Source organism: Acanthopagrus latus, chromosome 5 (assembly GCF_904848185.1).
Source record: "Acanthopagrus latus isolate v.2019 chromosome 5, fAcaLat1.1, whole genome shotgun sequence".
In the NCBI taxonomy this organism is placed as follows: Eukaryota; Metazoa; Chordata; class Actinopteri; order Spariformes; family Sparidae; genus Acanthopagrus; species Acanthopagrus latus.
Window position 1 is genome coordinate 385,746 of NC_051043.1, and position 24,637 is coordinate 410,382.

Below are 24,637 nucleotides of genomic sequence, written 5' to 3' on the forward strand. Positions count from 1 at the left end.
TGAACAATAAGTGAGACACACTTATGTCATACCATCAGTAATGATTTAAGTTTTTTGTGTTCACACACCAGGGCCTTTTTAATTTACTGTGTTCATCAATATTTACAGCATTAACCAGTGAATTAATGGATTTGTCTTGATATTATTATTAGCATGAATATATTGTGAAAATAACCAAACCAACACTTTGTTAATCTCTCAATACATTCTGATTACCCTCTTTTAAGTGGTTCTCAGCTCCAAGCTCTCAGGGGACATGCATATATGGTGGCTCACAAATGTGTAGTTCCATTTTTTTTTTTAATTTTTTTTTTAATTTAAATGCTCAGTAATTTCCTAAGACAATTGGACAATGCATTTTCAATCAAACACGAGGACACAGCTTTTGGGGACTATTTTGAAGGGCAGATTAATCCACAATTGTTGCTCTAGTGACTTTTTGGGGGAGCAGGATGTTGTATGTGGGCATCAGTCAAAATGAAACTTCTGTGTGTCCATAGTCAAAAAAAACATGCCAGCTGGACACTGTTTACTTAAATAACACTTATCCAAAGCATTTTACAGTAGCAGTGCCTAATAACCATGTAAGCGCTTGGTCTGATCGCTTCTCACTAGCTGAAATAATTATATTTTTTATGCACATGTTAGTGTGGGTAACATAAGGTGACCAGAGGCAACATTCTGTCTCAAACATATATGCTAATGAATCTGAACATAGTCTGTCTTGATCATCACTGTTTCAATAAACCTTTAATATCTTTTTCTTACATCCAATGGTAAATTGTCGTCACATACAATGAAAACATTACATGTCAATCTATTAGTACTTGGAGATTTTGATAAAGGTCCAAAGGCGGAGCCTGTCTATCTGTGGCGTCCCATCCTGCTCGCAATATTTTCATCGGTTTCAGCTGCATCCTTCAGTGCCTGCATCACCAGAGCGTTCCTCTTCCTCGTCTCGTCCATTCTCAGTGGATTTGATTCAGGCAGATTCTGATGGGCAGATGCATCCAATACATTACTACAATAAACCAGAAAAAGGAAATGCAGACATTTTTATAATTTAAATACAAGGGTTTGATGATGAGCATATAACTTAATTGCATTGTCAGTTCATCGGGTAAATCAAATCAAATCAGTTTTATTTATGTAGCCCAAAATCACAATCACATGGCCTAAATGGCCTTAACTTTTACTGTGGGAAAAAAAAAGATGGAAGAAACCTCTAGAAAACCCACAGGGTTAGGAGGGATCCCTCTCCCAGGACAGCAAGACACGCAGTAGATGAATATCTCTTCTAAACCAATCAGCAAGCCACTCCACAGTTTTGATTTAATTTAGTTTGTGGTATCTGTTAAGTCATCTACCATTTTTTCAGTAGTTGTTTACAGACAGATCATTTCACTTTTAATTCACCGTATCACAATCCCAGTGGGTCATAATTTCACTGACTTAAAACAGCTTGGGAAATTCCAGAAATGTACATGGCTTTAGACACTTTCAATGTGCTACCTGACCTTGTTTGAGTTAATTCGATGTTTACCTGGGAATGTATTTTTAAGCCCTCTAACATTTAAAAAGAGAATGTATGGACTTCCACAAGTCTGGTTTATACTGGGTAGCAATTTCCAAATGACTGATGAGGGTATGGTGCTCATCTGTATGAAAATCAGAACATGTGTAGAAAACCCATTGGACCACACAGCCATCACACTGCTCAAGAAGGAGACAGGTTGTGTCTGTAGAGAAGAACAGCCTTTTACTATCAAAAAATGCAAATCACTCCCAGAACCCAGACACCAGGGAACATTTTCAAGATGCTGGAGATAAACCAGAGCCCAATGGGTACTACTGTCATTAGGGATATCAATATGTCTGCTGATATACATCCAATGTGGTAATCTAACAACTGTGATAAAGTTATAAATGAAGCATAATATTTTACACTAACAATTGTCTGTATCACACAGAGTGACATCAGAGAAGCAGTAGACTTACTGCGAAGTGAATCATTTTTAAAAATACCTAAATGTTTGGCATTGTAACTCCTACAACACACACCTATATCCCGCTACCGATAAATATGCGACGGGCCACACTTTACCAATGTCGGCCGTTGGAATAAAAGGTCCAAAGGTATAGATAACTACAGTAACGCTAGTCCAGTACCAACTGACACTGGAAGACCACTCAGCAAGAAAGAAGCCACTGAAAGACAATAACTGACGACACATGTGAAGACATCAGACAGGAGGTTACAGCTTGGTGGAAGACTTCCTTTCACACTTGAGACACACTGAAGGACAGACAGCAGACAGCAGCAGTGTGAATGCTGGGGGAAAAAGCTCGGCAAGATGGTGTACTACGTAGTCACATCCATCTGAGGTCCTCAAAGTCCCGACGCAATAGTTTTTGAAGTCACATATTCCACTTCCTGTACAGTCAAAAAGTTAAATTCAGCCCGAACATGAAGAAAACCAACAGCACAAAACCTTCAGCAGTGAAAAATCTCCCTTTTACAACCCATATGAACAGCAAGGACGACTACTCAATGCCAATGGAGACAGCTAACAGTAGTAACCAATGGGATAGAATGTTGACAACCCCTGCAAATACTCCAGAAAAATCTCACATGGAGAAGAAAGCAAAAGGTACGCCTCAGGAACATGATTCTAGCACATCCACTGACACCTTACTGAAAGCTGTTGATGCTCTTGGAAAACGTGCTGACGACCGCATGGAGGACGTTAGCAAACAGATGCAACAACACAGCACCATGCCAGCTGCTATTGCTAAGTCAATGCAGCTTAACTAGACAAAGATAAACACCTGGAAAAATGGCTTGAATCATTCACAAAAGATAATGACGACATTAAAGGCCACTTGTTGAATCAAGAAATATACAAAAGGTGATGGTGCATTCGCATGAAAGGGAAAAAAGAGAAAATAAATGAATATATCAGAGCAGAAGTGGTGGAGCCTCTGGGCAGAACTGCTCCAGACCTGACGTAGTCCACAGAGTGGGGCAAGCGGTGGAGAACAAGCATTGATTGTGGCCAAAAATTGTCCAGGGTAGAAAGGAGGGCAAGGCTGCAGGCTTCAGGGGGTCATTTGGTTTCATAGAAGGTAAGCGCATCATGGCTGAGACCCCAGCTAGGGGCTGACATTTGAATGTGAAATGGACACACAGTGGAACATTTCAGAAAATGGGACTTTTAGCTCAAGACTTTTCCACTCCACCTCCCTAAACCTCTTCTTTAACTTTGTTCATATGTTCTGTGTTCCAGTGGAGAACTGACATTTGTTTTTTCTTCTTTTAAATACAAAGGGGCTATTTTTCTGTTCTGCAAGGGGCAACAGGCAAATTGCATCTTTCTCCAGGAAACTTATTCTGATGAATCTGATGTGATGTTTTGGTCACAAGATTCAGAAGATTCTCTTCAGTCACAGTACAAACCATTCGACTGGAGTTGTTATTTGTTTCAACAGATGTCCTGGTAAGATGCTGTGTAACAGGGTGGATAAAGATGGACATTGGGCCGCCTGTGTTTTGAACATTGATAACATTCTAATTATTCTGGTTAACATTTATGGGTACAGCAATGTTCAGAAAAATAAGTACTTGTTGCATCAAATATTGACTGTTACAAGGGAACTTAATACAAAATTCCCCACTGATCATATGGTAGTTGGAGGTGATTTCAATGTTACCCCTGATGAGTGGATGGATCGATGGCCTCCAAAACTTTCAAGGGAATATAGGAACCCAATCATGTAAAATTTCACTAACAACAACAAATTAATAGATATCTGGAGAACCTTGAACACAGATGTCAGACAATTTACATGGCACAAACCTAATGATCAATAGTCACGTATTGATTACTGGTTGGTGTCAAATTCAATTTCACAATATGTTAGACACAACAATCTCCAATTGTCCTTTAAGTGATCATTGCACTATTTATCTGAAACTAAAAAACAGAGACCAAAATAATACATTTAAAGATTATTGGAAATGTAATTCCCAGTTGCAAAGGAAGTCAGAATACTGTAACTTTATTAAAAAACTAATATTGGATATCAAAAATGATGACGCCTTTAGCACATTGATATCCAAATGGGAATTTCTAAAATTTAGCATTAGAAAAACCTCAATTGCATTTGGTAAAAAACTAAACAAGCAAAGGAGTGAAGAAGAAACAAATGTGGTCAATGAATGTATGAATCTCTACAGCAAGTTGAATTGGACTGAGGAAGAAAAAGAAAGAATTAAGAACCTGCAATCCAAACTAGATATGATGTATTTGTGTAAAGCCAAAGGTGCCTATGTTGGGTCCAGGGCCAAGTGAATAGAAGAGGGAGAGAAAAATAAAGCGTATTTTTGCAATTTTGAAAAATGCAGACAAGAATATAATTCAGTTTGTAGTCTAATAAACAATGGGGAGGAATGCACAGCTCCTAAACGTATTTCAAATGAAGTCTTTAATTTTTTGCGGTAACCTCTACAAATCGTCATACTCGAAACAAAATGTCATATCCTTCTTTGACAAAATAAATAATTTGATTCTGGTAATTGATGATAACTTTAAAGAAATTTGTGATGAAGTCTTAACAATGGAGGAATTTGATTGTGCTATTAAAAACATGGCATCTGACCGCTCACCTGGACCAGATGGAATAACAACAAATTTCTACAAACATTTTTGGGAAGACATAAAACCCCTGTTGTTCCGAGTTAACTGAATGCATAAATCAAAAAGAGCTCATGGAAACAATGAAATAAGGAGTAATAAAATTGATTCAAGAACCAGAAAAAGATTTAAAAAAAAAAAAAAATTCTAAGCAACTTAAGACCTATTACACTTTTAAACACAAAAGTCAAAAAGGACAAAAGTCTTGGCAGTAAAACTTAAAACAGGCATCTCTGAGATAATTAGCCCAACGCTATCAGGATTTCTTAAAGAAAGGTTGATCCATAATAATATCCGCTTGGTTTTGGATTTTATTGATTACAATCACCTAATTAAGGACGGTGGGTTCATGTTGTTTCTGGACTTCCACAAACCATTCAATTCTATCGAACATGCTTTTTTAATGAATACATTTAAACACTTTCGTTTTGGTAATGCATTTCTTGACATGACTGCTATGTTACACACTGATATTAACAGTTGTGTTTCCCTCTCAGGAGGCACATGCTCCAGGTTCAGGGTTGAAAGAGGCATCAGGCAGGGTTGCAGCATTTCACCTCTCTTATTCATTGTAGCCACTGAATTACTAACTATAACTGTTATAAACTCAAACATTAAAGGATTAGATATAAACAATTATAAACTGATTATAAGTCATCTTGCTGATGATACAACAATCTTTCTTAAAAATAAAGAACAAATTCTGCTGGCCCTAGACAAAATTAAACTATTTTCTCAAATCTCCGGTCTGCACCTGAACCTGGAAAAATGTGAACTGGGTATCCATAGCTGTTCTGATTCTTCACTGTATAATATACCTATTAAAAATGACATCAAATATCTGGGAATTTGAATAACTAAATGTGCAGAAGATAGCAAAAAAAGAATATTCAAAATACTATTGACAAATGCAAAAAAAACTTTAAACAACTGGCTGCAAAGGGATTTAACACTGTTCAGTGGGACGATGTTAACCAAGGTTGAATCATTATCCAGTTTAATCTATCCAGCATATTCCCTAGCCATCCAACCAAGAATTATAAAAGAAATTGATAGAACAAATTTCAACTTCATATGGAAAAATAAACACTACTACATCAGAAATAGTGACATGATAAAAGACTATGAGGACAGTGGTATGAAAGCAATTGACTTTGAAATCATGAATGGAATATTAAAGATCAAATGGCTCTGATCCTTCTTAAGAAATGATGATGAGATTTGGTTCTCAATACCTTCTCTTGTTTTCAGCAAAGTTGGAGGTATTTAGTTTTAATTAGTATGTGACTTTGAAATATCCAAACTGCCCATAAAACTGTCCAGATTCCACCAACAGGTTTTGTTAAATTGGGAAATGATGTTCAAACATAATTTCAGCCCCCATTATGTCCCACTGTGGAACAATAGGGTGATATTGAGTCGAGGGAGGTCGAAGTTTATGGAGGCCTGGATGACAAAACAAATTTGGTCAGTTATAGACATAATGGATGGAAATGGAAATATACTTGAACTGAATGATTGTAATTCTAAATATAAACACGAGTTGTTGCAAAAGCCTTTCTTCAATCGATAAAGAATAATATTTGGAACATACCAACTCCAAATTTACACAAAGTGAAGATAGATGATTTAGACCTCTTAAATGAAAAATGTAACAATACGTTTTAAGGCAGTACTTGGTAAACACCTTATATGCAAGTAGAACATAAAGCTCACTCTCTCTCAGAGATTATAACAAATTTGAAATATCAACTATTCAAACAAAATACTTAAAATTCCCAATTCCCCCAAAGTGTGAAGAAGTTCATTTTAAAACCATAAACTACATTTACCCCTCAAATGAATTATGAAAAACAGATTTAAATTTATGGTAGAAAACTGTTACATATGTAAAACGAATCTGGAAACAACAGAGCACCTGTTTTATGAATGTCAGACTGTCCACAATCTGTGTAAATCCCTCCACGACTTCATATCGTCCGGCTCCAGAAACATTGACTTCTGGTCCTTTCAAAATATTCAAATAGGAGTAATCCTCAAAGACAAAAAACGGAGTTCTTGGAGAATAATCTCATTATTATTACAAAATATTATATACACAAGTGTCGGTATGCCAAATGCCAAATGCAAAAAAAACAAAAAAACAAAAACAAACAAACAAACAAAAAAAACTTGAGACACAAACACGACTACGGTTGGACCCACGGCAGGCTCTACAGCATTCCCTAAGTTACTAGCTCGTTATATAATTGAGTTTTCAAGCACTTAGTTTGTCTGTAAACTGAATGAAACCATCGAGCTGAATGAATCACCTTGACAAGCTCTCTCCTTCTCTCTTCTCCGGGAGATATCAAAGCCCACATCCCATAGCCGAGCCCTAACATGGCGATCAAGGCAGAGGAGCTCAGGAGGGTCCGCAGGCTCATCCTTAAATGGGTGACGGCCACACAGTCTGATTCACGGCGATAAACTCACATTCAGGGCCCAGGCTGCTTTGGTAGTTGTTTGGTAACGTAGGACTCAGTAGCAGTGTACGCTGGGATACTTCTTCTGTGGTCTATCCACAACAGCACACCCTCTTCTTTGTGGTTATTGGCGGATTGAAAACCGATATTAAACATGTGTACCGCCACCTACTGTGTCGGAGTGTGTAGACGTCTCTCTATAAAAGCAAGGAATATGTCTGTCTGTGTGTGTGTCAGTTTGTCTGTCTGTGTTCGTGTGCCTTAAATATCTCTGCAGATCAGCATCAGACTGATGTGAGAGTTTCAACATGGCTGCTGCGTGGTTTAAGGGTGTGCAACATTGGATTTGTTTGGACTACAATGACACCAATGATAAATGATTTCAAAAATGCTTTACAAATTCCGCTAGTATTGTCAACCTTAGCCACTGTAATCACGAGTGCACCATAGCCAATCACTGGTTTGTTAAACATATTTGTGGTTTTCACAGTAAAAAGTCTAACTTTCCCACTCTGTTTTTACGTTTTTTGTGATTTTAGGTCCATTGTGTTAATACAGTTTGTCAAAATAAAAAATAATAACTGTACAGTCACACATGTGAGGTTGTGCTGAAAATAATGACACCAAACAAGGAAAGGTAAATAGTTTTTACGGTGAAATATAATCGTAAAATCAAAAGTAGTCAAAAACGGCCCATTATATCCCTGACGTCCCACCTTCAAACACAGCCTCATTTGGCCATCCATGAAAAAGCTACTTAACCTCCCACTTTTCTATAGGAATGCATACTTCCTACGGGCAATGCACTAGTATTATAAATTAGTGATTGGTGGTGGTCCAAGTGCAAATAGTGTTGGAACCCTATTGTTTTTGTTTTTATGTTGGTTAATTTTCTGTGTGAATCCAATGATTGCTCCATGTATTCAAATTAAATATTGGTAGAAACCAATCAATCTGAGGGGCTGCCACAAATTCCAGATTATTTCATGACTTGAAATAATTAGTCAAGTATTTATTTTCTCCAAACAACACTATAAGTGAAGCATGTCCTGGTATGTCCTCGTTATGTTAGAAGAAGTCCAAACATAGACCCAACCCTAACAGTCCCACTCGATCATCTATCACGCTTAGTTCTCCAGTTTTTCACTACCTAATAAAGAAATGTGTTGTTCAAGGTCAGTGTTCTTAAACAACGCAGGGGCAGTTAACAAACATTTGTCTGACCCCCTGGAAAGTCACAGAAACCCTTTGTGTGGCTGGGCCCCTGTAAACTTAAGGACTGGAGCCTGAGAGTGCAGTGAGCAGAGGGGATTTCTTGCTGGTGGAGCCAGTCGACACCTCTTCATTAAAATCTGTTTGAATAGCAATTATTTGGTCTGTACCAAATTACTGTAGAGTAGTTTTGTTCAGCCTCAAAATCTCTGTTCAACAAGCTAAATAAAATACAAGCATGTACTCTTAGACAGTGTTGTGGAGCAGCTACTGCAAAGGACATCCACAAGGTGTTTTCTCTTGTTTCTCTTTGAAAGGATCTATTTGTAAGAAAAGTTATTTTTGAGTATCATTCCGAAATGGTCAAACGGTGACACTCCAAGTTTCCCCCATCATCAAAAACTGACACTTTGGGATTGCAGGATGGGCTCCCTCCCAAAAAGTGTCAGGGGAGTGAGACTCAAATTTTATTTTTTGTTTTGTGTTTATGAAGAGGACCTTTAATGTAAATTCACTGAATTGGAGTCTCTAATTTAAGTGCTAATTTAAGATTAAGATGAAGAGATTAAGATTAAGAGGGTCGTTTCCCTGCGCCTTCGGGTCGGGGATAAGTCTGTCACTGTTGTCTCGGCTTATGGGCTGAACAGCAGTGTAGAATACGCGGCCTTCTTGAAGTCCCTGGGAGGGGTACTGGAGAGTGCTCCAACCAGGGACTCCATCGTTCTACTGGGGAGACTTCAACGCTCACGTGGGCAGCGACAGTGTTACTTGGAGGGGTGTGATTGGGAGGAACGGCGTCCCCGATCTAAACCAGAGTGGTGTTTTGTTATTGGACTTCTGTGCCATTCACAGTTTGTCCATAACAAACACCATGTTCAAGCATAAGGGTGTCCATATGTACATGTGGCACCAGGACACACTAGGCCAGAGGTCAGTGATCAACTTTGTGGTCATGTCATATGATCTCCGGCCGTATGTCTTGGACACTCGGGTGAAGAGAGGGGCTGAGCTGTCAACTGATCACCACCTGGTGGTGAGTCGGATCCGCTGGCAGGGGAGGAAGCTGGACAGACCTGGCAGACCCAAACGTATTGTGAGGGTCTGCTGGGAACGTCTGGCAGAACCCTCTGTCAGGGAGGTCTTCAACTCCCACCTCCAGGAGAGCTTGGCCCTGATCCCGAGGGAGGCTGGGGGTCCGAATGGACCATGTTCTCCACTTCTATTGTTGACGCAGCTGCCCGGAGTTGTGGCCATAAAGTCTCCGGTGCCTGTCGTGGCGGCAATCCTCGCACCGGGTGGTGGACTCCGGAAGTAAGGGATGCTGTCAAGCTGAAGAAGGAGTCCTATTGAGCCTGGTTGGCCCAGGGAACTCCTGAAGCACCTGACGGGTACCGGCAGGCCAAGCGAGCGGCAGCACAGGCAGTCGCGGAAGCAAAAACTCGGGTCTGGGAAAAGTTCGGGGAGGCCATGGAAGAGGACTTTCAGTCGGCCTCTAAGAAATTCTGGCAAACCATCCGGCACCTCAGGAGGGGGAAGCAGTCCTCCACCAACACTGTTTACAGTGGAGGTGGGGAGCAGTTGACCTCGACTGGGGACAGTGTCGGGCGGTGGAAGGAATACTTCGAGGATCTCCTCAATCCCACTGACATGTCTTCCATAGAGGAAGCAGAGGTTGAGAACTCAGAAGTTGACTCATTCATCACTCAAGCCGAAGTCACTGAGGTAGTCGGGAAGCTCCTCAGTGGCAAGGCACCGGGGGTGGATGAGATCCATCCACCGGATGGTGTGTTCCAACTATCGGGGGATCACACTCCTCATCCTCCCTGGCAAAGTCTATTCCAGGGTACTGGAGAGGAGAATTCGGCCGATAGTCGAACCTCGGATTCAGGAGGAATAATGCGGTTTTTGTCCGGGCCGCGAAACACTGGACCAGCTCCATACCCTCCGCAGGGTGCTCGAGGGTTCATGGGAGTTTGGACATGTGTTTTGTGGACTTGGAGAAAGCATTCAACCGTGTCCCTCGTGGCATTCTGTGGGAGGTGCTCCGGGAGAACGGGGTCGGAGGCCCTCTGTTAAGGGCCGTACAGTCCCTGTACGACCGGAGCAGGAGCTTGGTTCGCATTGCCGGCAGTAAGTCAGACCTGTTCCCGGTGCATGTTGGACTCCAGCAGAGCTGCCCTTTGTCACCGGTTCTGTTCATTATTTTTATGGACAAAATTTCTAGGCGCAGCCACAGGCTGGAGGGGATCTGGTTCGGGAGCCACAGGATTTCATCTCTGCTTTTCGCGGATGATGTGGTCTTGTTGGTTCCTTCGAGCCAGGACCTCCAGCATGTCCTGGGACGGTTTGCAGCCAAGTATGAAGTGGCTGGGATGAGAATCAGCACCTCCAAGTCCGAGGCCATGGTTCTCGACCGGAAAAAGGTGGCTTGTCCCCTCCAGGTTGGGGGAGAGCTACTGCCTCAGGTGGAGGAGTTTAAGTATTTTGGGGTCTTGTTCACGAGTGAGGGAAGGATAGAGTGTGAGATTGACAGGCGGATTGGTGCGGCGGCCGCAGTAATGTGGTCATTGTATCGGTTTGTCATGGTGAAGTGAGAGCTGAGTCGAAAGGCGAAGCTCTCGATTTACCGGTCAATCTACGTTCCTACCCTCACCTATGGTCATGAACTTTGGGTCTTGACTGAAAGAATAAGATCCTGGATACAGGCAGCTGCCCCCGTGACCCGGTTGGATAAGCGGATGAAAATGGATGGATGGGATGGATGGAATTTAAGATTATGTGAAGACTAATCCATTTATATTAATATCCATGCAATCCAAGAGCTTCATATTAAACTATACATACAGTCAAGCCAGAAATTATTCATACCCCTGTCAAATTTGGACTTAAAGTTATTTTTATTCGACCAGAAATGCCACAGAGGCATCGTTGTGGGAAAAAAATATTTCTCAGCTTTTATTTACATTTGAACAAAAAGAGCATGCCCTGAATTATTCATACCCTTTCAAACTGTCACAGTCTATGGGAAAATCCAACATTCTATACAATTCTAAATAGTCGAAGCTGTTATAAAGCATCCCCTAATTACCCTGATTCATTGGGAACAGCAGTTTTTCAACTCAACAGGTGAAAAACAGCAGCTCTCTGCAGTTGTAGTGGCAAATAAATCTGGGTCATGATCATGCATATAAATAGATTTGGGAAATATCCTGTGCAGTCCCAACTGTGCTCTAATAATGAGTTTTGAGCCTGATAACCAATGTTTCAGTTACCCTTTATAATAACAAGGCTGAAGTGAGTGAGAAACAGGTGCAGCCACAGCTCACCCAAGGTCACAGATAGGGGCCTGAGTGAGACATTTTGTAGGCTCTAAGGAACACATTAAAAAATGAGAATAGTAAATGACAGTCTTGCGTGATCATGATGAAGGGGGGTGGTCCAAGAGAGCATTGGTGACCTTGACCCAAGGTATAAAAGGGGGTGATCCGAGGAGATTTCTCAGTTACCCCAGGGTACCTCATGAATTTATAACTTCTTCTCTTGGAATAAACACCTTTTTGGACTGAGGACTTGCTGCCTCGTCTCTGATTTAGACTTAGTCTCTGAGCTGTTTTTGCCTCTGATTTGGACGTAGACTCAGAGCTGATTCTCCTCTGATTTGGACTTTAACTCTGAGCAGATTTCCAGGGTCAAATAGTGGAATAAGTGGACGGATAAGGAAGGTAGTCTCCCACTGCACAGTTGGTTTGTGGACATTCTTGGCTAAGACAAAGGAGTTCACTGAGGACCTGCAGCTGTGCATTGTGGCTGCTCACAAGTCAGGAAAGCGCCATAAGGCCGTATCTAAATGTTTCCAGTGGCTACAGTGCAAAGTATTATTAAAAAATACCAGACGTTCTGAAGCCAAAAGTGACACCCGTGCTAGGCAGGAGGATAGTGAGAGAGGTGAAAAAGAATCCAAGGATCACCACCAAGGCCATCCTGGTGAATCTGGGCTCTGCTGGTGGCAACGTCTCAATGTCCTGCCTGCTTGGTGGTTAAGAAATGCTTAGCGGACATAAACATTAACGCTTTGCAGTGGCTGGGTCCTGACTTGAATCCAAATGAGAATCTGTGGAGGGAGCTAAAGATCAGGATGATGGCAAGGAGACCCTCCAACCTGAAAGAGTTGGAGCTCATTGCTAAAGATGAATGGGCAAAAATACCAGTGGGCACATGCAAAAAGCTGGTCAGCAATTATATGGGAAGCGTTTGATTGCTGTGAGGCATTTTCTATTGATTATTGAAAAGGGTATGAATAATTTTGGACATGCCACTTATTGTTCAAATGTAAATAAAAGCTGAGAAATATTTTTTCCACAATGATGCATCTTGTGCATCGTTTTATCTTCTGGGAGACGGCTGTGTCATTTCCAATCAAAACTTGCTGGTTGAATAAAAGTAACTTTAAGACAAAATTTGCTGGGGTATGAATAATTTCAGGCTTGATTGTATATGCTATTGATGCAATTAATTCATATCCCAATTCAATTTTAGGTTTGCCATTACCCCTTAAAGTTCCTTGTTTATTTTGTACTCATTCAGTTCACTTTTGGACTCCTTATTGTGGGAGAGTTTTAATGTTTTAGTCCCATATATGAAAAGAATGGTCTTATTTTTGAATGTAACAAAAACAAATTGATCATTTGATAAAATTGCTGTCTCTTGTGCAAACATTACATTTTCAAATTCCAACATAATCTTGTTTTGTGATTAACTTCAGACTTAAGTGATTGTGCTGGTATCATTAAAAAGGGCTTTAAAGACATCCCCATCCCTTGCAAAGAATTTGGAAATTGTTAAATGATTGAAATGTTTATAATTTGCAAAAATATAAACTGAAAAAAATCATTTATTTAGCCAGTTCATTCAGAGTCTTCATACATTTCCATGAGGTGTTTTTATGTCTTGTATTCCTGTGCTATGTTTACTCCCGGCACTGTTTGTCTTGTTGTGTTATCAGGGATTCAATAAAGTTGTTGGACACGAAACAAACAACCCCACCGACCCTTCTCTCTGCGCAGGCGCGAAGAAGCCTTTTCCGGGTAAGACACGTAATATAAATAGGCTGGTCTACAGTACGGGTGTTTGAAGAATACACAACACCAATGATTCCCATATGTCCAGTTGTTTCCTTCACCTATGGTAAGTATCGTTTATAAAGGTCGAGATTCTTCCACAATCAGCTTGAAAGACTAAAGTAACCGTGTGTGTGTGCGTGTGTGTGTGTGTGTGTTTATGTGTGTGTCAGAAATAGTAAGGTTGGGACGATAGTGGTTAGTCCTTGTACCGCTGCTGCTAACAGTTAGCTTAGCAACACTCTGTATGTCTATCCTCCGCAGTGCCCAGCCGGCTTGGTGAAGATGCCAAAATGGCTACCGGCAATTACTTTGGATTTACCCATGGCGCTGCCGCTCAGTACAGGTAAGGCTACACCGAAAACTCTGATATTCAGCTATAACATGCTGCGTAATATGTTTTATTTTTTATTTTTTTTAAGCTCGTAACGTAAACTGAGATTCTGTGCTGTACACGCTGTAATGGTTCATACTGTTGTCGAAGCTGGGGGGAGGGGGCGATTATCCTTCTGCTAATGCTGCAGTTTGACGAGGAGTTCAGGCTGCAAAGTGCACTGCGTTCAATGCAGGGTGCTGCGTTGATGTTATGTGCAAAGTAAAAAGATTTATTTGGATGAGTAATGCATTATGGCTTTAATCAAACGCCAACACATTGTACAGTGGTATAATATTACATGGCCGAAACGTGTAGTTGAGAGTAAGCAATCGTTGCACCCCATTTATATTACTAAGGAATCCACCGCTACAAATGCAACGAGGTCTCAAGCCTCGTAGTGGCACTGCAGTGGCAGCCTGTGGCAGGTTTCAGGTTGCTGCTTACATGAGTGGCAGTACAGAGGCACCAAATGACTTTTAGAGACATGTCTACTGGGGAAAAAAAAGAAATTCGATATGGGCCTATGACTGGAGTGGTTGGGATAATCAGTTGGTGAGGCTTAAGGACCTGACCTACACACATACACAGAATAAATAATTTTCTGGGTAAGATTAATTATTCACAATGTGCATGATATTTTGTGATGACTGTTCAGAAGGATGTTTTGTTCGTGCTTTATTATTTTTTTTCCAGATTTTTTTTTTTCATGCAAGTTAACTCTGCCAAGGCGATTATGATTTCACCTGTTTGACATTAGAAAGCTAGATTTTTATCCTCTTGATTTTAAATCAATTCACAACTGTCAAACAGTGATTCCATCAGCATGACATTAGCGGAACAAAAACGGTGGGCATCCACCTACGGCAGCCCACGGCAACTTTTGGATGTAGACAGCAGGCACTCGCAAGATATATCTTTTCCATTTTTGTAAATGGTGCTTGGATTCATTTTGGATTTAATAAATTGATAGTTGACTTGGTGATACTAAGGTCAAGTATGCTATGTTTTGAATACACCTTTGTCATCTGATTGGATCTTTAGCGAAACGAATTACCAAACTCTAGTATGATAAAACAAGCTGGCAAACCAACTAGGGATTGCCCGATTATCGGTCGGGCCGATTATCAGGCATTTTGATGCATATCAGCATCGGCCTTTTTTTTAATCTGATGGCCGATAAGAGATCAATTTAAAACTGGGTTATTTTGGCTGTGATGCAGCCGAGCCTCTCTGTCTGCTGCCACTACTCTGTCTCCAGCATTGTCCCACCCACAGCACCATCTGGTTGGTTACAGGCAGAGTGGGTAATAGCCAATCAGTAGTGAAAGCTGTGCATGCACAGTGCTCACACATAGCGGAGAGGAGAAAAAGTTTAGCCACTACTTAAAACTGGATTCATAGCCCGGCGCTGTTCCTAGGGGCTTGGTTCTGAAGGTAAGCTAAGGCAGCAGACTCTCCTGAAATTGTAATAAACATCCCAGTCTTCTAAAACTCACAACTACTACTACGAGAGAGAGAGAACACATCATGACTTTAGACATCATGCAACTGCATCATAAAGCCTACATGAACTGCATGGTGTTCAGGGATGAATAGTCTCTATCGTTATTGTACTATATTTTTCAGCTATAGTTACATTCATCGTTAATAATGTAGCAGCCTAGTTTTGAATGACAGTGTCCCTGCTATCACATGTTGGTAACATAAAACATTTACATAATAAAATCACCTACAGGCTTCCCAAACTAAGCACGATGAGTTGAGCATATGTCAGCATATGGCCCCACTTTTAGGTCTCGCTCTTTTTTTCAAACCCTTATTGCAGATGGATAGACTTAAGTCTATGTGTAAAAACACTTTAAGTTAAGTCTTGGAGTTTGTATTATTCAAAATGTTGTCGCCAATATTTTCCCTTTTACTGCAAATGAATATCTGCTCCAAATATCGGTTATCGGCCTCCTTGACTACTAATTATCGGTATCGGCCCTGGAAAAAAACATATTGGTCTATCTCTAGTTTCCGTCCAATGTAAATAAAAAGAAAGATATAAGGCTTCAGGTATGTCTATGGACACATTAAGTCAAAAGACTCAAAGATGGATTTTTCACTTGTTTTTTTTGTTTTTTTTTCCTAAAGGCATTGTGTGCATTTTGCTTGGGACATTTGGTTTCTAAGACACCTACTGAGATTCAAAGGCTTATAACTTGAGAACCCCTTTACCCAGAAACATAATCTTGGTCTCAAATAAAAGCTAAGACCCTGGGGTTTCTTGCTTGTTTCTTGATTTGATGCTGCTCATTCTGGGATAGAATGACAGAGGCATAACCATTGAAAACAACATTTTTACCATTCCGCCTACAGGATTTAGATAAGAAAAAGCCAAAGTGAACTTGAAAAATGTTTCTATAGATATTAGAAACATAGTAGAAAAACTTAATACAAACAGAACATTCTTGCTTCTTGCAGTAGAGGGCTCTTTCTAATGTTGTGTCATGGTGAGTTCAGAAGGCTATTACATGGTCTGGAAATAACTTTTTTTTTCCTTTTGTGTTAGGGCTTAAAATAATCACGACAGTCTCAGCTTTCCAACAGTGTGCGGCATGAGTATATACTGTTAAGATCTAATGCTTTAAAACTATTAACAATTATTTAAGTTTTGGAGCTCCCCCTCTTAGTGAAAGGTGTTCCTGTGTTGGAACGGTAATTCTTAACAGGTTAAAGAGAAGTATTCATCAATTTTCAAATCCAGAAACTTAACAAAGTCAGGGTACTGGAGCCAACTAATTGAAAGCAAAATCTGGGAGGTGAGGAAATTGTACTAGGCACTTTGAATAGTAAGGATAACAGCATGGTCGGATAACAGTATGCTATCATACCAGCATTTCTCAACAATTGATAGTAGACCATTAGAGATTAGTAAGTAATCTATTCTGGAGTATGTTTTAAATGTATTTGAGAATACATAGAGAATACAAGAATAGCCATTTGTGTTAGATTCAGGTATCTCCAAATATCAGTTAGATTTAAATCCACCATGATTTTTTTAATCTCTCCTGTTTGTTGATGGAAAGTATCAATGCCAGTTGATCGATCCTGTGCTGGGTCTAATACACAATTGAAATCGCCACCTATTATGTATTTGCCAGGGTACGATGATGGAGAAAGAAAAAGGTTTCGGTAAGGGGATGGATCATCCCCATTAGGAGCATATACACTTATCAAGTTGATCTGGGTAGATACCATAGTGACATATCTCCCTGATGGGTCTATATATTTGTTTTTTAATTGAAAGGGGATAGATTTATGAATTAATATCGTGACCCCCTTAGCATGAGAAGTAAAGGAAGCTGAGTAAATTTGCCCTGGCCACCTTTCCCCACTCTGCTAATATCGTTTTGCACCAAGTGAGTTTCCTGAGGAAAAATCATATTGGATTTCATTTGCTTAATCCTACACAATACTTGTCTCAGTTTTACCAATTTATTCAACTCTCTTGGATTCCAGCTAGCGATTATTAAATCTGACCTGTTAATTACAGGATGAACTGGACACATTAGTGTCATTTGTTTTGTAAAGGATGGTATGGCTAACTAACATTGAAATAAAATAGACTGAGATGGTCTTCAGTAAATCTAAGGTTTGGAAAATGGTAAGAAAAGAAAAAAAGAAGCACACTGGCCACTTTAACGGTACATCGTTAATCCCCAGCCACCCCCCTCCTCCTTCTCTCTCGGGGAGTACCAGAGAGCATGTTTCTAAGGCCAGCTTTGTGCCGTTCAAGCCTGAGATTGTCACATTACAAGGTTTCCTCTACATGTAATTGATTGTGGTGCACCGCCACAGAAAAATAAAAGCCGCCACACCTTCAGAATAATTGTTTTTTTTTTTTTTTTACCTTGTTGTTTTATGTTTAGGCTATATTAATGTAAATTATTGTATGAAACGTGACACTACACTGCAAATAGCCTACCTTTATTTTGAAAAACCAACACCAGAAGTACCACCTACCTGTCTAGCTGGGGCGCTTGAAAGACGAAGAGATTAGACACAACAGTCCGACGTGGAGGAAGAGAAAAGGGTGAAAGACAGGTACCTAAGCGAGGGTATATTTGATACAGTTTTGTTCAAACCAGTGAAAACGACCTAACCCTAATGTATAGATGAATTAGGCTACAGAAAAAATCCTGATTCGGAAAAAAATTGTTATTGATTGGTTAATACATGATACGCATTATTTCAGAGAGATTATTATTTTTATTTTATTTTGTACCATTGACACTTGTTAAAGAGAGATTATTTTAGGCCTAATAAAGCATGTCGAGTCTTTGGTTACACAGTTATACAGTAGAGAGAGAGATTATTTTGTTGTAGATTAATTTTTAACTGTAAAACTTAATTTTCTATCAATAGAGGAAACCCATTATGTTTCAGATACACGCTTTTCTGGTTACATTTTTAGATGAATATGTTAGAGTCAGGTAACCTTACATAAAGTAGAGGCTCAATGTTCTTGACTTATTGTCGTGATTCCCTCAAGTCAATAGAAATGATAATGATGTGTACCATGATAAGTGTAATATTTAAATATTCCTAACATTACCTGTGTGGTATTGGTGATGTGAACGAATTTAACACTTCCCAAAGAGCAAAGGCAGAAGTAGTGCAGGAGGTGAGTGGAGGAGAGGCGGAGAAGGAGGTTGAGCATGGTGAGGCAGCAGAGAGCAGCAGCAAAGGAGAGGGGGAGAGAGAGAGAGAGGTCTAGTGATACTGCAAGATCCTATTTTCAATTATGATTTTCAATTCATGTACCGGAAACCCTAAAGTAAATGTATTTAGAAAAACATTCAGTTTGAAATAGTCATAATTTCACATTTCAAAATTCATGTCGTGGTTGTCGTCACCCCCCTTTCCACTCAGGCAGACCTCCCCCACGGTTTAAGAAATCCTGAAGGAAACCCTGCATTAATTGTCAGTTTTTAAGAAAAATACACTAAAGATGCCCGTATAATTAATGAGAGAGGGAAAAAAAAACCAGAGAGGCATATTTTGCGCATCTTTCTCAGTTAATGATCTATTAAACTTTTAGTCATATTTACTTGAAGGTGTAGAAGACAAGGGGGAAAAAAAAAAGTTCAGTGTGTGTATATATCCATTTCAGCTTTCAGGTCAAGGGGAGGCTCCTGAAGATGTTTTCATTTTACGGAGAAAGTCTTCTGCCTCCATGGCGGACTGCCCCTTTGTCACCACAAGCCACGATGGCTTCGGGCCTAATGCTCGTAGGGCCGCCATATTTATATTTATGGAGCTTGGTCGCCATTGAAGTTACGTCCACAGATCACACTTGCTCCAGGGTGTTCCGGTTACAGAAATGAATGAAATATACTACAAATCTGCAGAAAGTGACTTTTAACCCTCTGGGGTATAATTGGCTGTTTTTTTTGTTTTTTGTTTTTTTTTTTTTTGTAATTCACTTTTTTATTGCCTTTTGAACAATGAAACAAAAAGGACAGCACATACGTGAATAGAACATGAACATGTCCACAACAACACAACCCTCCCCAAGAAATAATAATAATAATAATAATAATAATAATAATAATAATAATAATAATAATAATAATAATAATAATACAATAAATAAACTACATAAATTAATAAATACTAATGATAATTTTTAAAAAAAACATACGTAGAAATCCATCTGTCCTGGGTCAATCTTTATTTATTTATTTATTTATTTATCTATTTATTTCCCTTTCCTTCTCCTTTTTAAATCCTATGCTCCCCCAGTCACCACCCCACAGCAAATCCCAACAAAGGCTCTATTACAATCAGAGACATTCACATAGAAATGAATCTACAATGCAACTCTGTTCATCCATCTTTGCTCAAGTGTATTAATCAGACCTAGTATACACAGGGCAGGGCTTTGTGATACATCTGTATCAAGTACTTTGTTGATAAATAAGATTATCTTTTTCCAAAGGTTTTGTGCCATTTCACATTCATACAACATGTGTACAAATGTTCCCTTGCTCCTCTCACATCTAGCTCCGAATCACAGAGCTTTAGCCTTGCCATCTTACTTGGAGTCCAATACAATCTATGAATAGTTTTATACATGATTAAACGGGTCTGCGTTTCCCTCGATATCTTATGCCAGGACCTAATAACCCCCTCCCACCCCTCCATAATAATAGCCTGAGGGGCCGAGGGAACATTAAAAGTGCTGCTGCAGGCTACACCGTGCAAGGGAGGGCGGTGCAATTTGGAGGGTTGGTCCAAACACAAAAGAACTACATATATCCACCTGCAGGGGGGGGGGTTATAACCTAGGCCAACATGTTTTTGCCTACAACTCCCACACCGTATGTAGCACATTCAAAAAACTTGTAGCCCCAGATTCCCTGAATGGAGCCAAATTACTTGTTATGGCCACTCCACTTCTGCCTAGAAAGTTTATTCAAAAAAATCACAAAAACTAGAAAACCTACTTTTTTGAAAATCCAGCTTGGGATTTTGTCCAATCTGCGTGAAACTCGGCACGTTCACTTTTCAGCTGGACCTGATTTAAAGTTATGAAAATAATTTTGCTTGGTCAAAAAATGCGCAAATTATTAACAAATTTCTGTAGCTAGCCATAACAATGTAAAATGTTACCTCCGATTTTACTTGGCCTATAAACTCAATTTTAAAAACCGAGATACAGTTTGAAGGCTGCTCCAACATGTAAGTCGGAACAGAGACTCACTGATGCTCTGTCTTGCTGCAATGTACTCTTAAATTGGTCACGTGATTTAATAATTTAGAAAGTTAGGCAGGAGCTCCACACAAGGGGTCTTACTCATTACCAGCTCACTAGCACCCCCTAGATTGTATTTCTGATTAATTTAATGTTATCTTCATTTAAAAAAAACAGTGCCTTTCTTTTAAAAATAGGACATTTCTAAGTGACTCAAGTTTTGAACAGTAGTGTATGTATATGTGTGACTAAAAAATTGATTTGATTGGAAGATATGCTCTTTGCATGTTCAATACCTCTGTCTAGTGTAGGGGTAATGTAATTGTATGAAATCTGAGATTTAACTGTAAATCGTAACCACTGCCGTAACCGCTTTATCCCACTTAAGGAATGAAGCCAAGTTGCAACTGGCCACGTAACTCATTTCCATTTCTCATTTGTGTTGCCCTACTAGTCAGCAGCCAGCTGGTGGGGTAGCATACACGCATCCCACCACAGTGGCCAGTTACACGGTTCATCAGGCACCTGTGGCAGCACACACTGTGGCAGCGGCCTATGCTCCTACTGCAGCCACCGTTGCAGTTGCTAGGCCTGCACCTGTTGCTGTGGCAGCCGCTACTGCCGCAGCTTATGGAGGATACCAGCCAACCCATGCTGCCACTGACTACGGCTACCCTCAGCGCCAGCCTGAAGTCCCGCCACCACCACCACCAGTCACCTCACAGAACTACCAGGTATACTACAATTTTTCCCCTTTTCAAGTCTGCCACAGATTACAAAAACTGGTTTTGTCATATTGATCTTGATAAGGATATTAAGAATATCTTCATCAGTCCAATTCACAACTTTCAACTGCTGAGAAAAGACATTGATTGGTCATAAAGTTATATGTCCACAGTCAGGTGCAGAACAAACAAGCTATTTCGCCGTTGGCTGTAGTCTTTGCAATGTGCAGACACAGAGACGATGTCCGACGACCCAACGGCCTGCTTTTGTCATCACTAATTCTTTTAATGACAATGGTCTGTCTGGGTCCTTACCAATTAATGTTAAATGCATACATATATGTATTGATTAAATTGATATCCTTTATTTTATTAGCTATTCATCAATTTCACTTTCAATTTTGTAATGAATTAATTGAATTGACCATCTGGCCAGTAGAAAGACCTTACCTTTTCCATTTTGCTATTCCTTTTTTGCTTCTTTATTTATCATTTAACATGACACTTTGCAGATCAATCCTCACTGTTAAACATGTGTGTGTACTGGCATGCATGTCTTGCATTTGTAAGTATTCTTTAATCATGGTTTTTTTTTTTTTTTTTTTTTTTTTTTTAAATGTGTGTTTTCTCTCCCAACTCACTTAACAAATCTGTATGTTGACATCCAAAGATTTGATATTTGAACTAAGCATTGCATGTAAAGCACTATGCTGATGTTCAGGTGTCTCAGTAGAGCTACTATTAGCTGGTTAAGCTGTCCAATCACTGTTGGACATGTTGAAAGAAAGAGCTAGGGATTAAACCTCCAACCCTGTCACTCTGTCCCACTGTTTCTCTTTGCAGGACTCCTACTCCTATGTGCGGTCCACAGCTCCTGCTGTAGCTTATGATAGTAAGCAGTACTACCAGCAGCCCACTGCTACAGCGGCTGTTGCTGCTGCACAGCCACAACCCAGTGTGGCAGATTCCTATTACCAGACAGGTATGCAAAATATACACTTAATGCATTTTCATTCTGTAATTACCTTTTTTAAACAACAGACATAATATACAAACTACATAACAGTGATTTTTGATTTTTTTTTTGGCCTTTTTATGGCTTTAATTGAAAGTTCAGTTGAAGAGGGTACAGGAAATAGGATGAGAGTAAGGGGGGGTGACACGCAGCAAAGGGACCCGGGCCGGGAGTCGAACCCGGGTCGCTGCAGTCAGGACAAAGCCTCTGTACATGGGACGCCTGAGAAATTGAGTTGGGGGGGGTGTGTGTGTGACTGATCACTTTTTGTTACGCTATAGGCATGCGTGTCCTACTTGTGATAGTTTGTCCTTGCAGTGAGTTCCTGCTGCTTGTTTTAAACTGGGGCAAAAGACCAAACGAAATGTGAAGTGAAGCAACGATACACATCCAGAAATCTGTTGGGTTCCCTCTGTAGCATATAGGCACACTAAATAGCATGCTTAGCTACTGACCTGCTTTGCTCTGTTTTATGATCTGTGGTCATGCCTCTGCCACAGAAGGTTAAGCGTGCTGGTCCTACAGGGAACAGTGACGTGTTTTTAAACTGGTGTACATAGCTTTACAATCCACTTTTTCAGTTGCCCCTTTGAATTTCACACAGAGGTGCTGCATTATCTCAACAAATGTGTATTCACCCTCCTGCAGTCTTGCTCTCACCAATACTGATGTATGTTGGATGGCTGTTGCAGACCATACATGGTATCAAAATGGGATCTGATTCTCTAAATTTGTTGGGATTATATGTACATCCACAGAAACATGCCATCATAAGTCCCTAAACATTTGATCCAAAAGACATGAAAACCTTGTTTATGGACTAACTTGTTGAGTACCTCCGCTTTTGTTTTTTCTAGCCCCCAAACCAGGATATAGCCAGGGGGTAACATCATACACCCAGAGCCAGCAGACTCGACAAGTGACTGTGATAAAGCCAGCTGCTCCCAGCCCAGCCTCATCCACTTTCTCCATCTACCCTGTGACCTCCACCGTCCAGCCCGCTGCTGCATCTGTGGTCCCCTCATATTCCCAAAGCCCAACCTACAGCACAAATGCTGTCACCTACTCTGGTAAGCTTTCACACAGAATTAACTGCTTACTAAAATGGTGCAAAGCATTGGTGTGAGAAATACATTTTTGATTTTCATCTTCACCGTTGTGTTGTGCTAAGTAAGTCAGTCATTTTTTTCTGAAATGTTCTATTCCAATTTACAGTATAGCAAAGATGGAAACTTTGCTATACTGTAAACTAAATTCTATAGGAAGCTGCCTTAATGATGGACTTTTTTATTTATTTATTTTTTTTAAGTTAGCTGTTAAGGCCTACACTTCATCCTGTCCATTCTGTGTGGCCTATGCCAGCCATGTGAGGTGCGTCTGTCTTTCTCCTGTCTTTTCTCCGGCAGTCATCAGTGTGCTGTGTGACGGGCAGGGCAGCTCTCTGCCTACATGCACACTTTCAGCTCCAAATCTGGTCAAAAGATGCATATAGTGCACTGCCACAAGTGCAATAAATATGTAAGGGCGGAAACGCAAATCTTTCCCAAGCTGAACTGCTAGCCAGTTCCAAGTCGGTTCCCAGCTGCTGGATGTGTGTCAAGATTTCACTACAAATTCGGCCATCCATTCAGTTGGAGAGATGTCTTTAATTATGGCTTAATCATGGCTTCCCACTGATTAACAGTGGGAGGTTCTGTGTTGAGCCATCTTCTTGTTATGGCTTTTTTGCTGTTGGCCATAAAGATTTTTAGGAGGTATCTTTTGTTTTTTGGTAATTCTGTGTCCATTGCCCAGGTAGAATGATACACAAGTGAAATTAAAATTGCACTGCAAGACTTCACTGACATTATCTTTAACTCCTTCCCAGAAGGATTTAAGCGTGGGACAGCTCCAGAATATGTGTGCATGATCTACCATACTGTGTCCACACCCTCTCCAGCATGTAGGTTGTAGTCCTATCTGTACTTCTGCTTTTGCGTCATGAAAAATCGGATATAGTTTTTCCAAGAAAAATCTCTCCACAGTTGTGAGGCTGTAGTAGTGATTTGTTTGTTAATTACATTTGTCCAGTCTTCAGAGGTAATAAGGATTCCCAGCTCTTTTTCCCATTTCGCCTTAATATAGTTTGTTGAATGACCTCTTAATTCAGCTATATGTCTATATAGTTCACCAATGATCTTTCTGGACAGTTTTGTATTATAGGCTTTGATAAACATTTTGGTAATACCTGATATATTTCCCTGTATAAGCCCTTTAATGCTCTTATCAAAGTAGTGCTGGAGTTGGAGGTA

At 40.1% G+C, this 24,637-nt stretch overlaps 2 protein-coding genes across 3 annotated transcripts in view; one reads left to right on the forward strand and one right to left on the reverse strand.

Moving 5' to 3' along the window:
- Nucleotides 1–720: 720 nt before the first annotated feature.
- On the reverse strand, nucleotides 721–7,273 carry LOC119019447 (ubiquinol-cytochrome-c reductase complex assembly factor 3). The gene is made up of 2 exons (XM_037098013.1): nucleotides 7,007–7,273; nucleotides 721–993 (listed from the first exon to the last, which is right to left on the reverse strand). Exons 1-2 carry the CDS (start codon nucleotides 7,118–7,120, stop codon nucleotides 865–867), a joined length of 243 nt encoding a protein of 80 aa, XP_036953908.1. The 5' UTR covers nucleotides 7,121–7,273; the 3' UTR covers nucleotides 721–864.
- Nucleotides 7,274–13,434: 6,161 nt separating this feature from the next.
- zfr (zinc finger RNA binding protein) overlaps nucleotides 13,435–24,637 on the forward strand; it is a 48,992-nt gene continuing 37,789 nt past the window's right edge. For both annotated transcript variants that reach the window (XR_005075094.1, XM_037098309.1), the window contains exons 1-5: nucleotides 13,435–13,555; nucleotides 13,753–13,834; nucleotides 21,061–21,340; nucleotides 22,175–22,313; nucleotides 23,204–23,416. Coding sequence is in view for 1 of the 2 variants with exons in the window: in XM_037098309.1 (XP_036954204.1) it covers nucleotides 13,519–13,555; nucleotides 13,753–13,834; nucleotides 21,061–21,340; nucleotides 22,175–22,313; nucleotides 23,204–23,416 (751 nt within the window). In the remaining variant the exon portion in view is untranslated. The remainder of the gene's footprint in view (nucleotides 13,556–13,752; nucleotides 13,835–21,060; nucleotides 21,341–22,174; nucleotides 22,314–23,203; nucleotides 23,417–24,637) is intronic.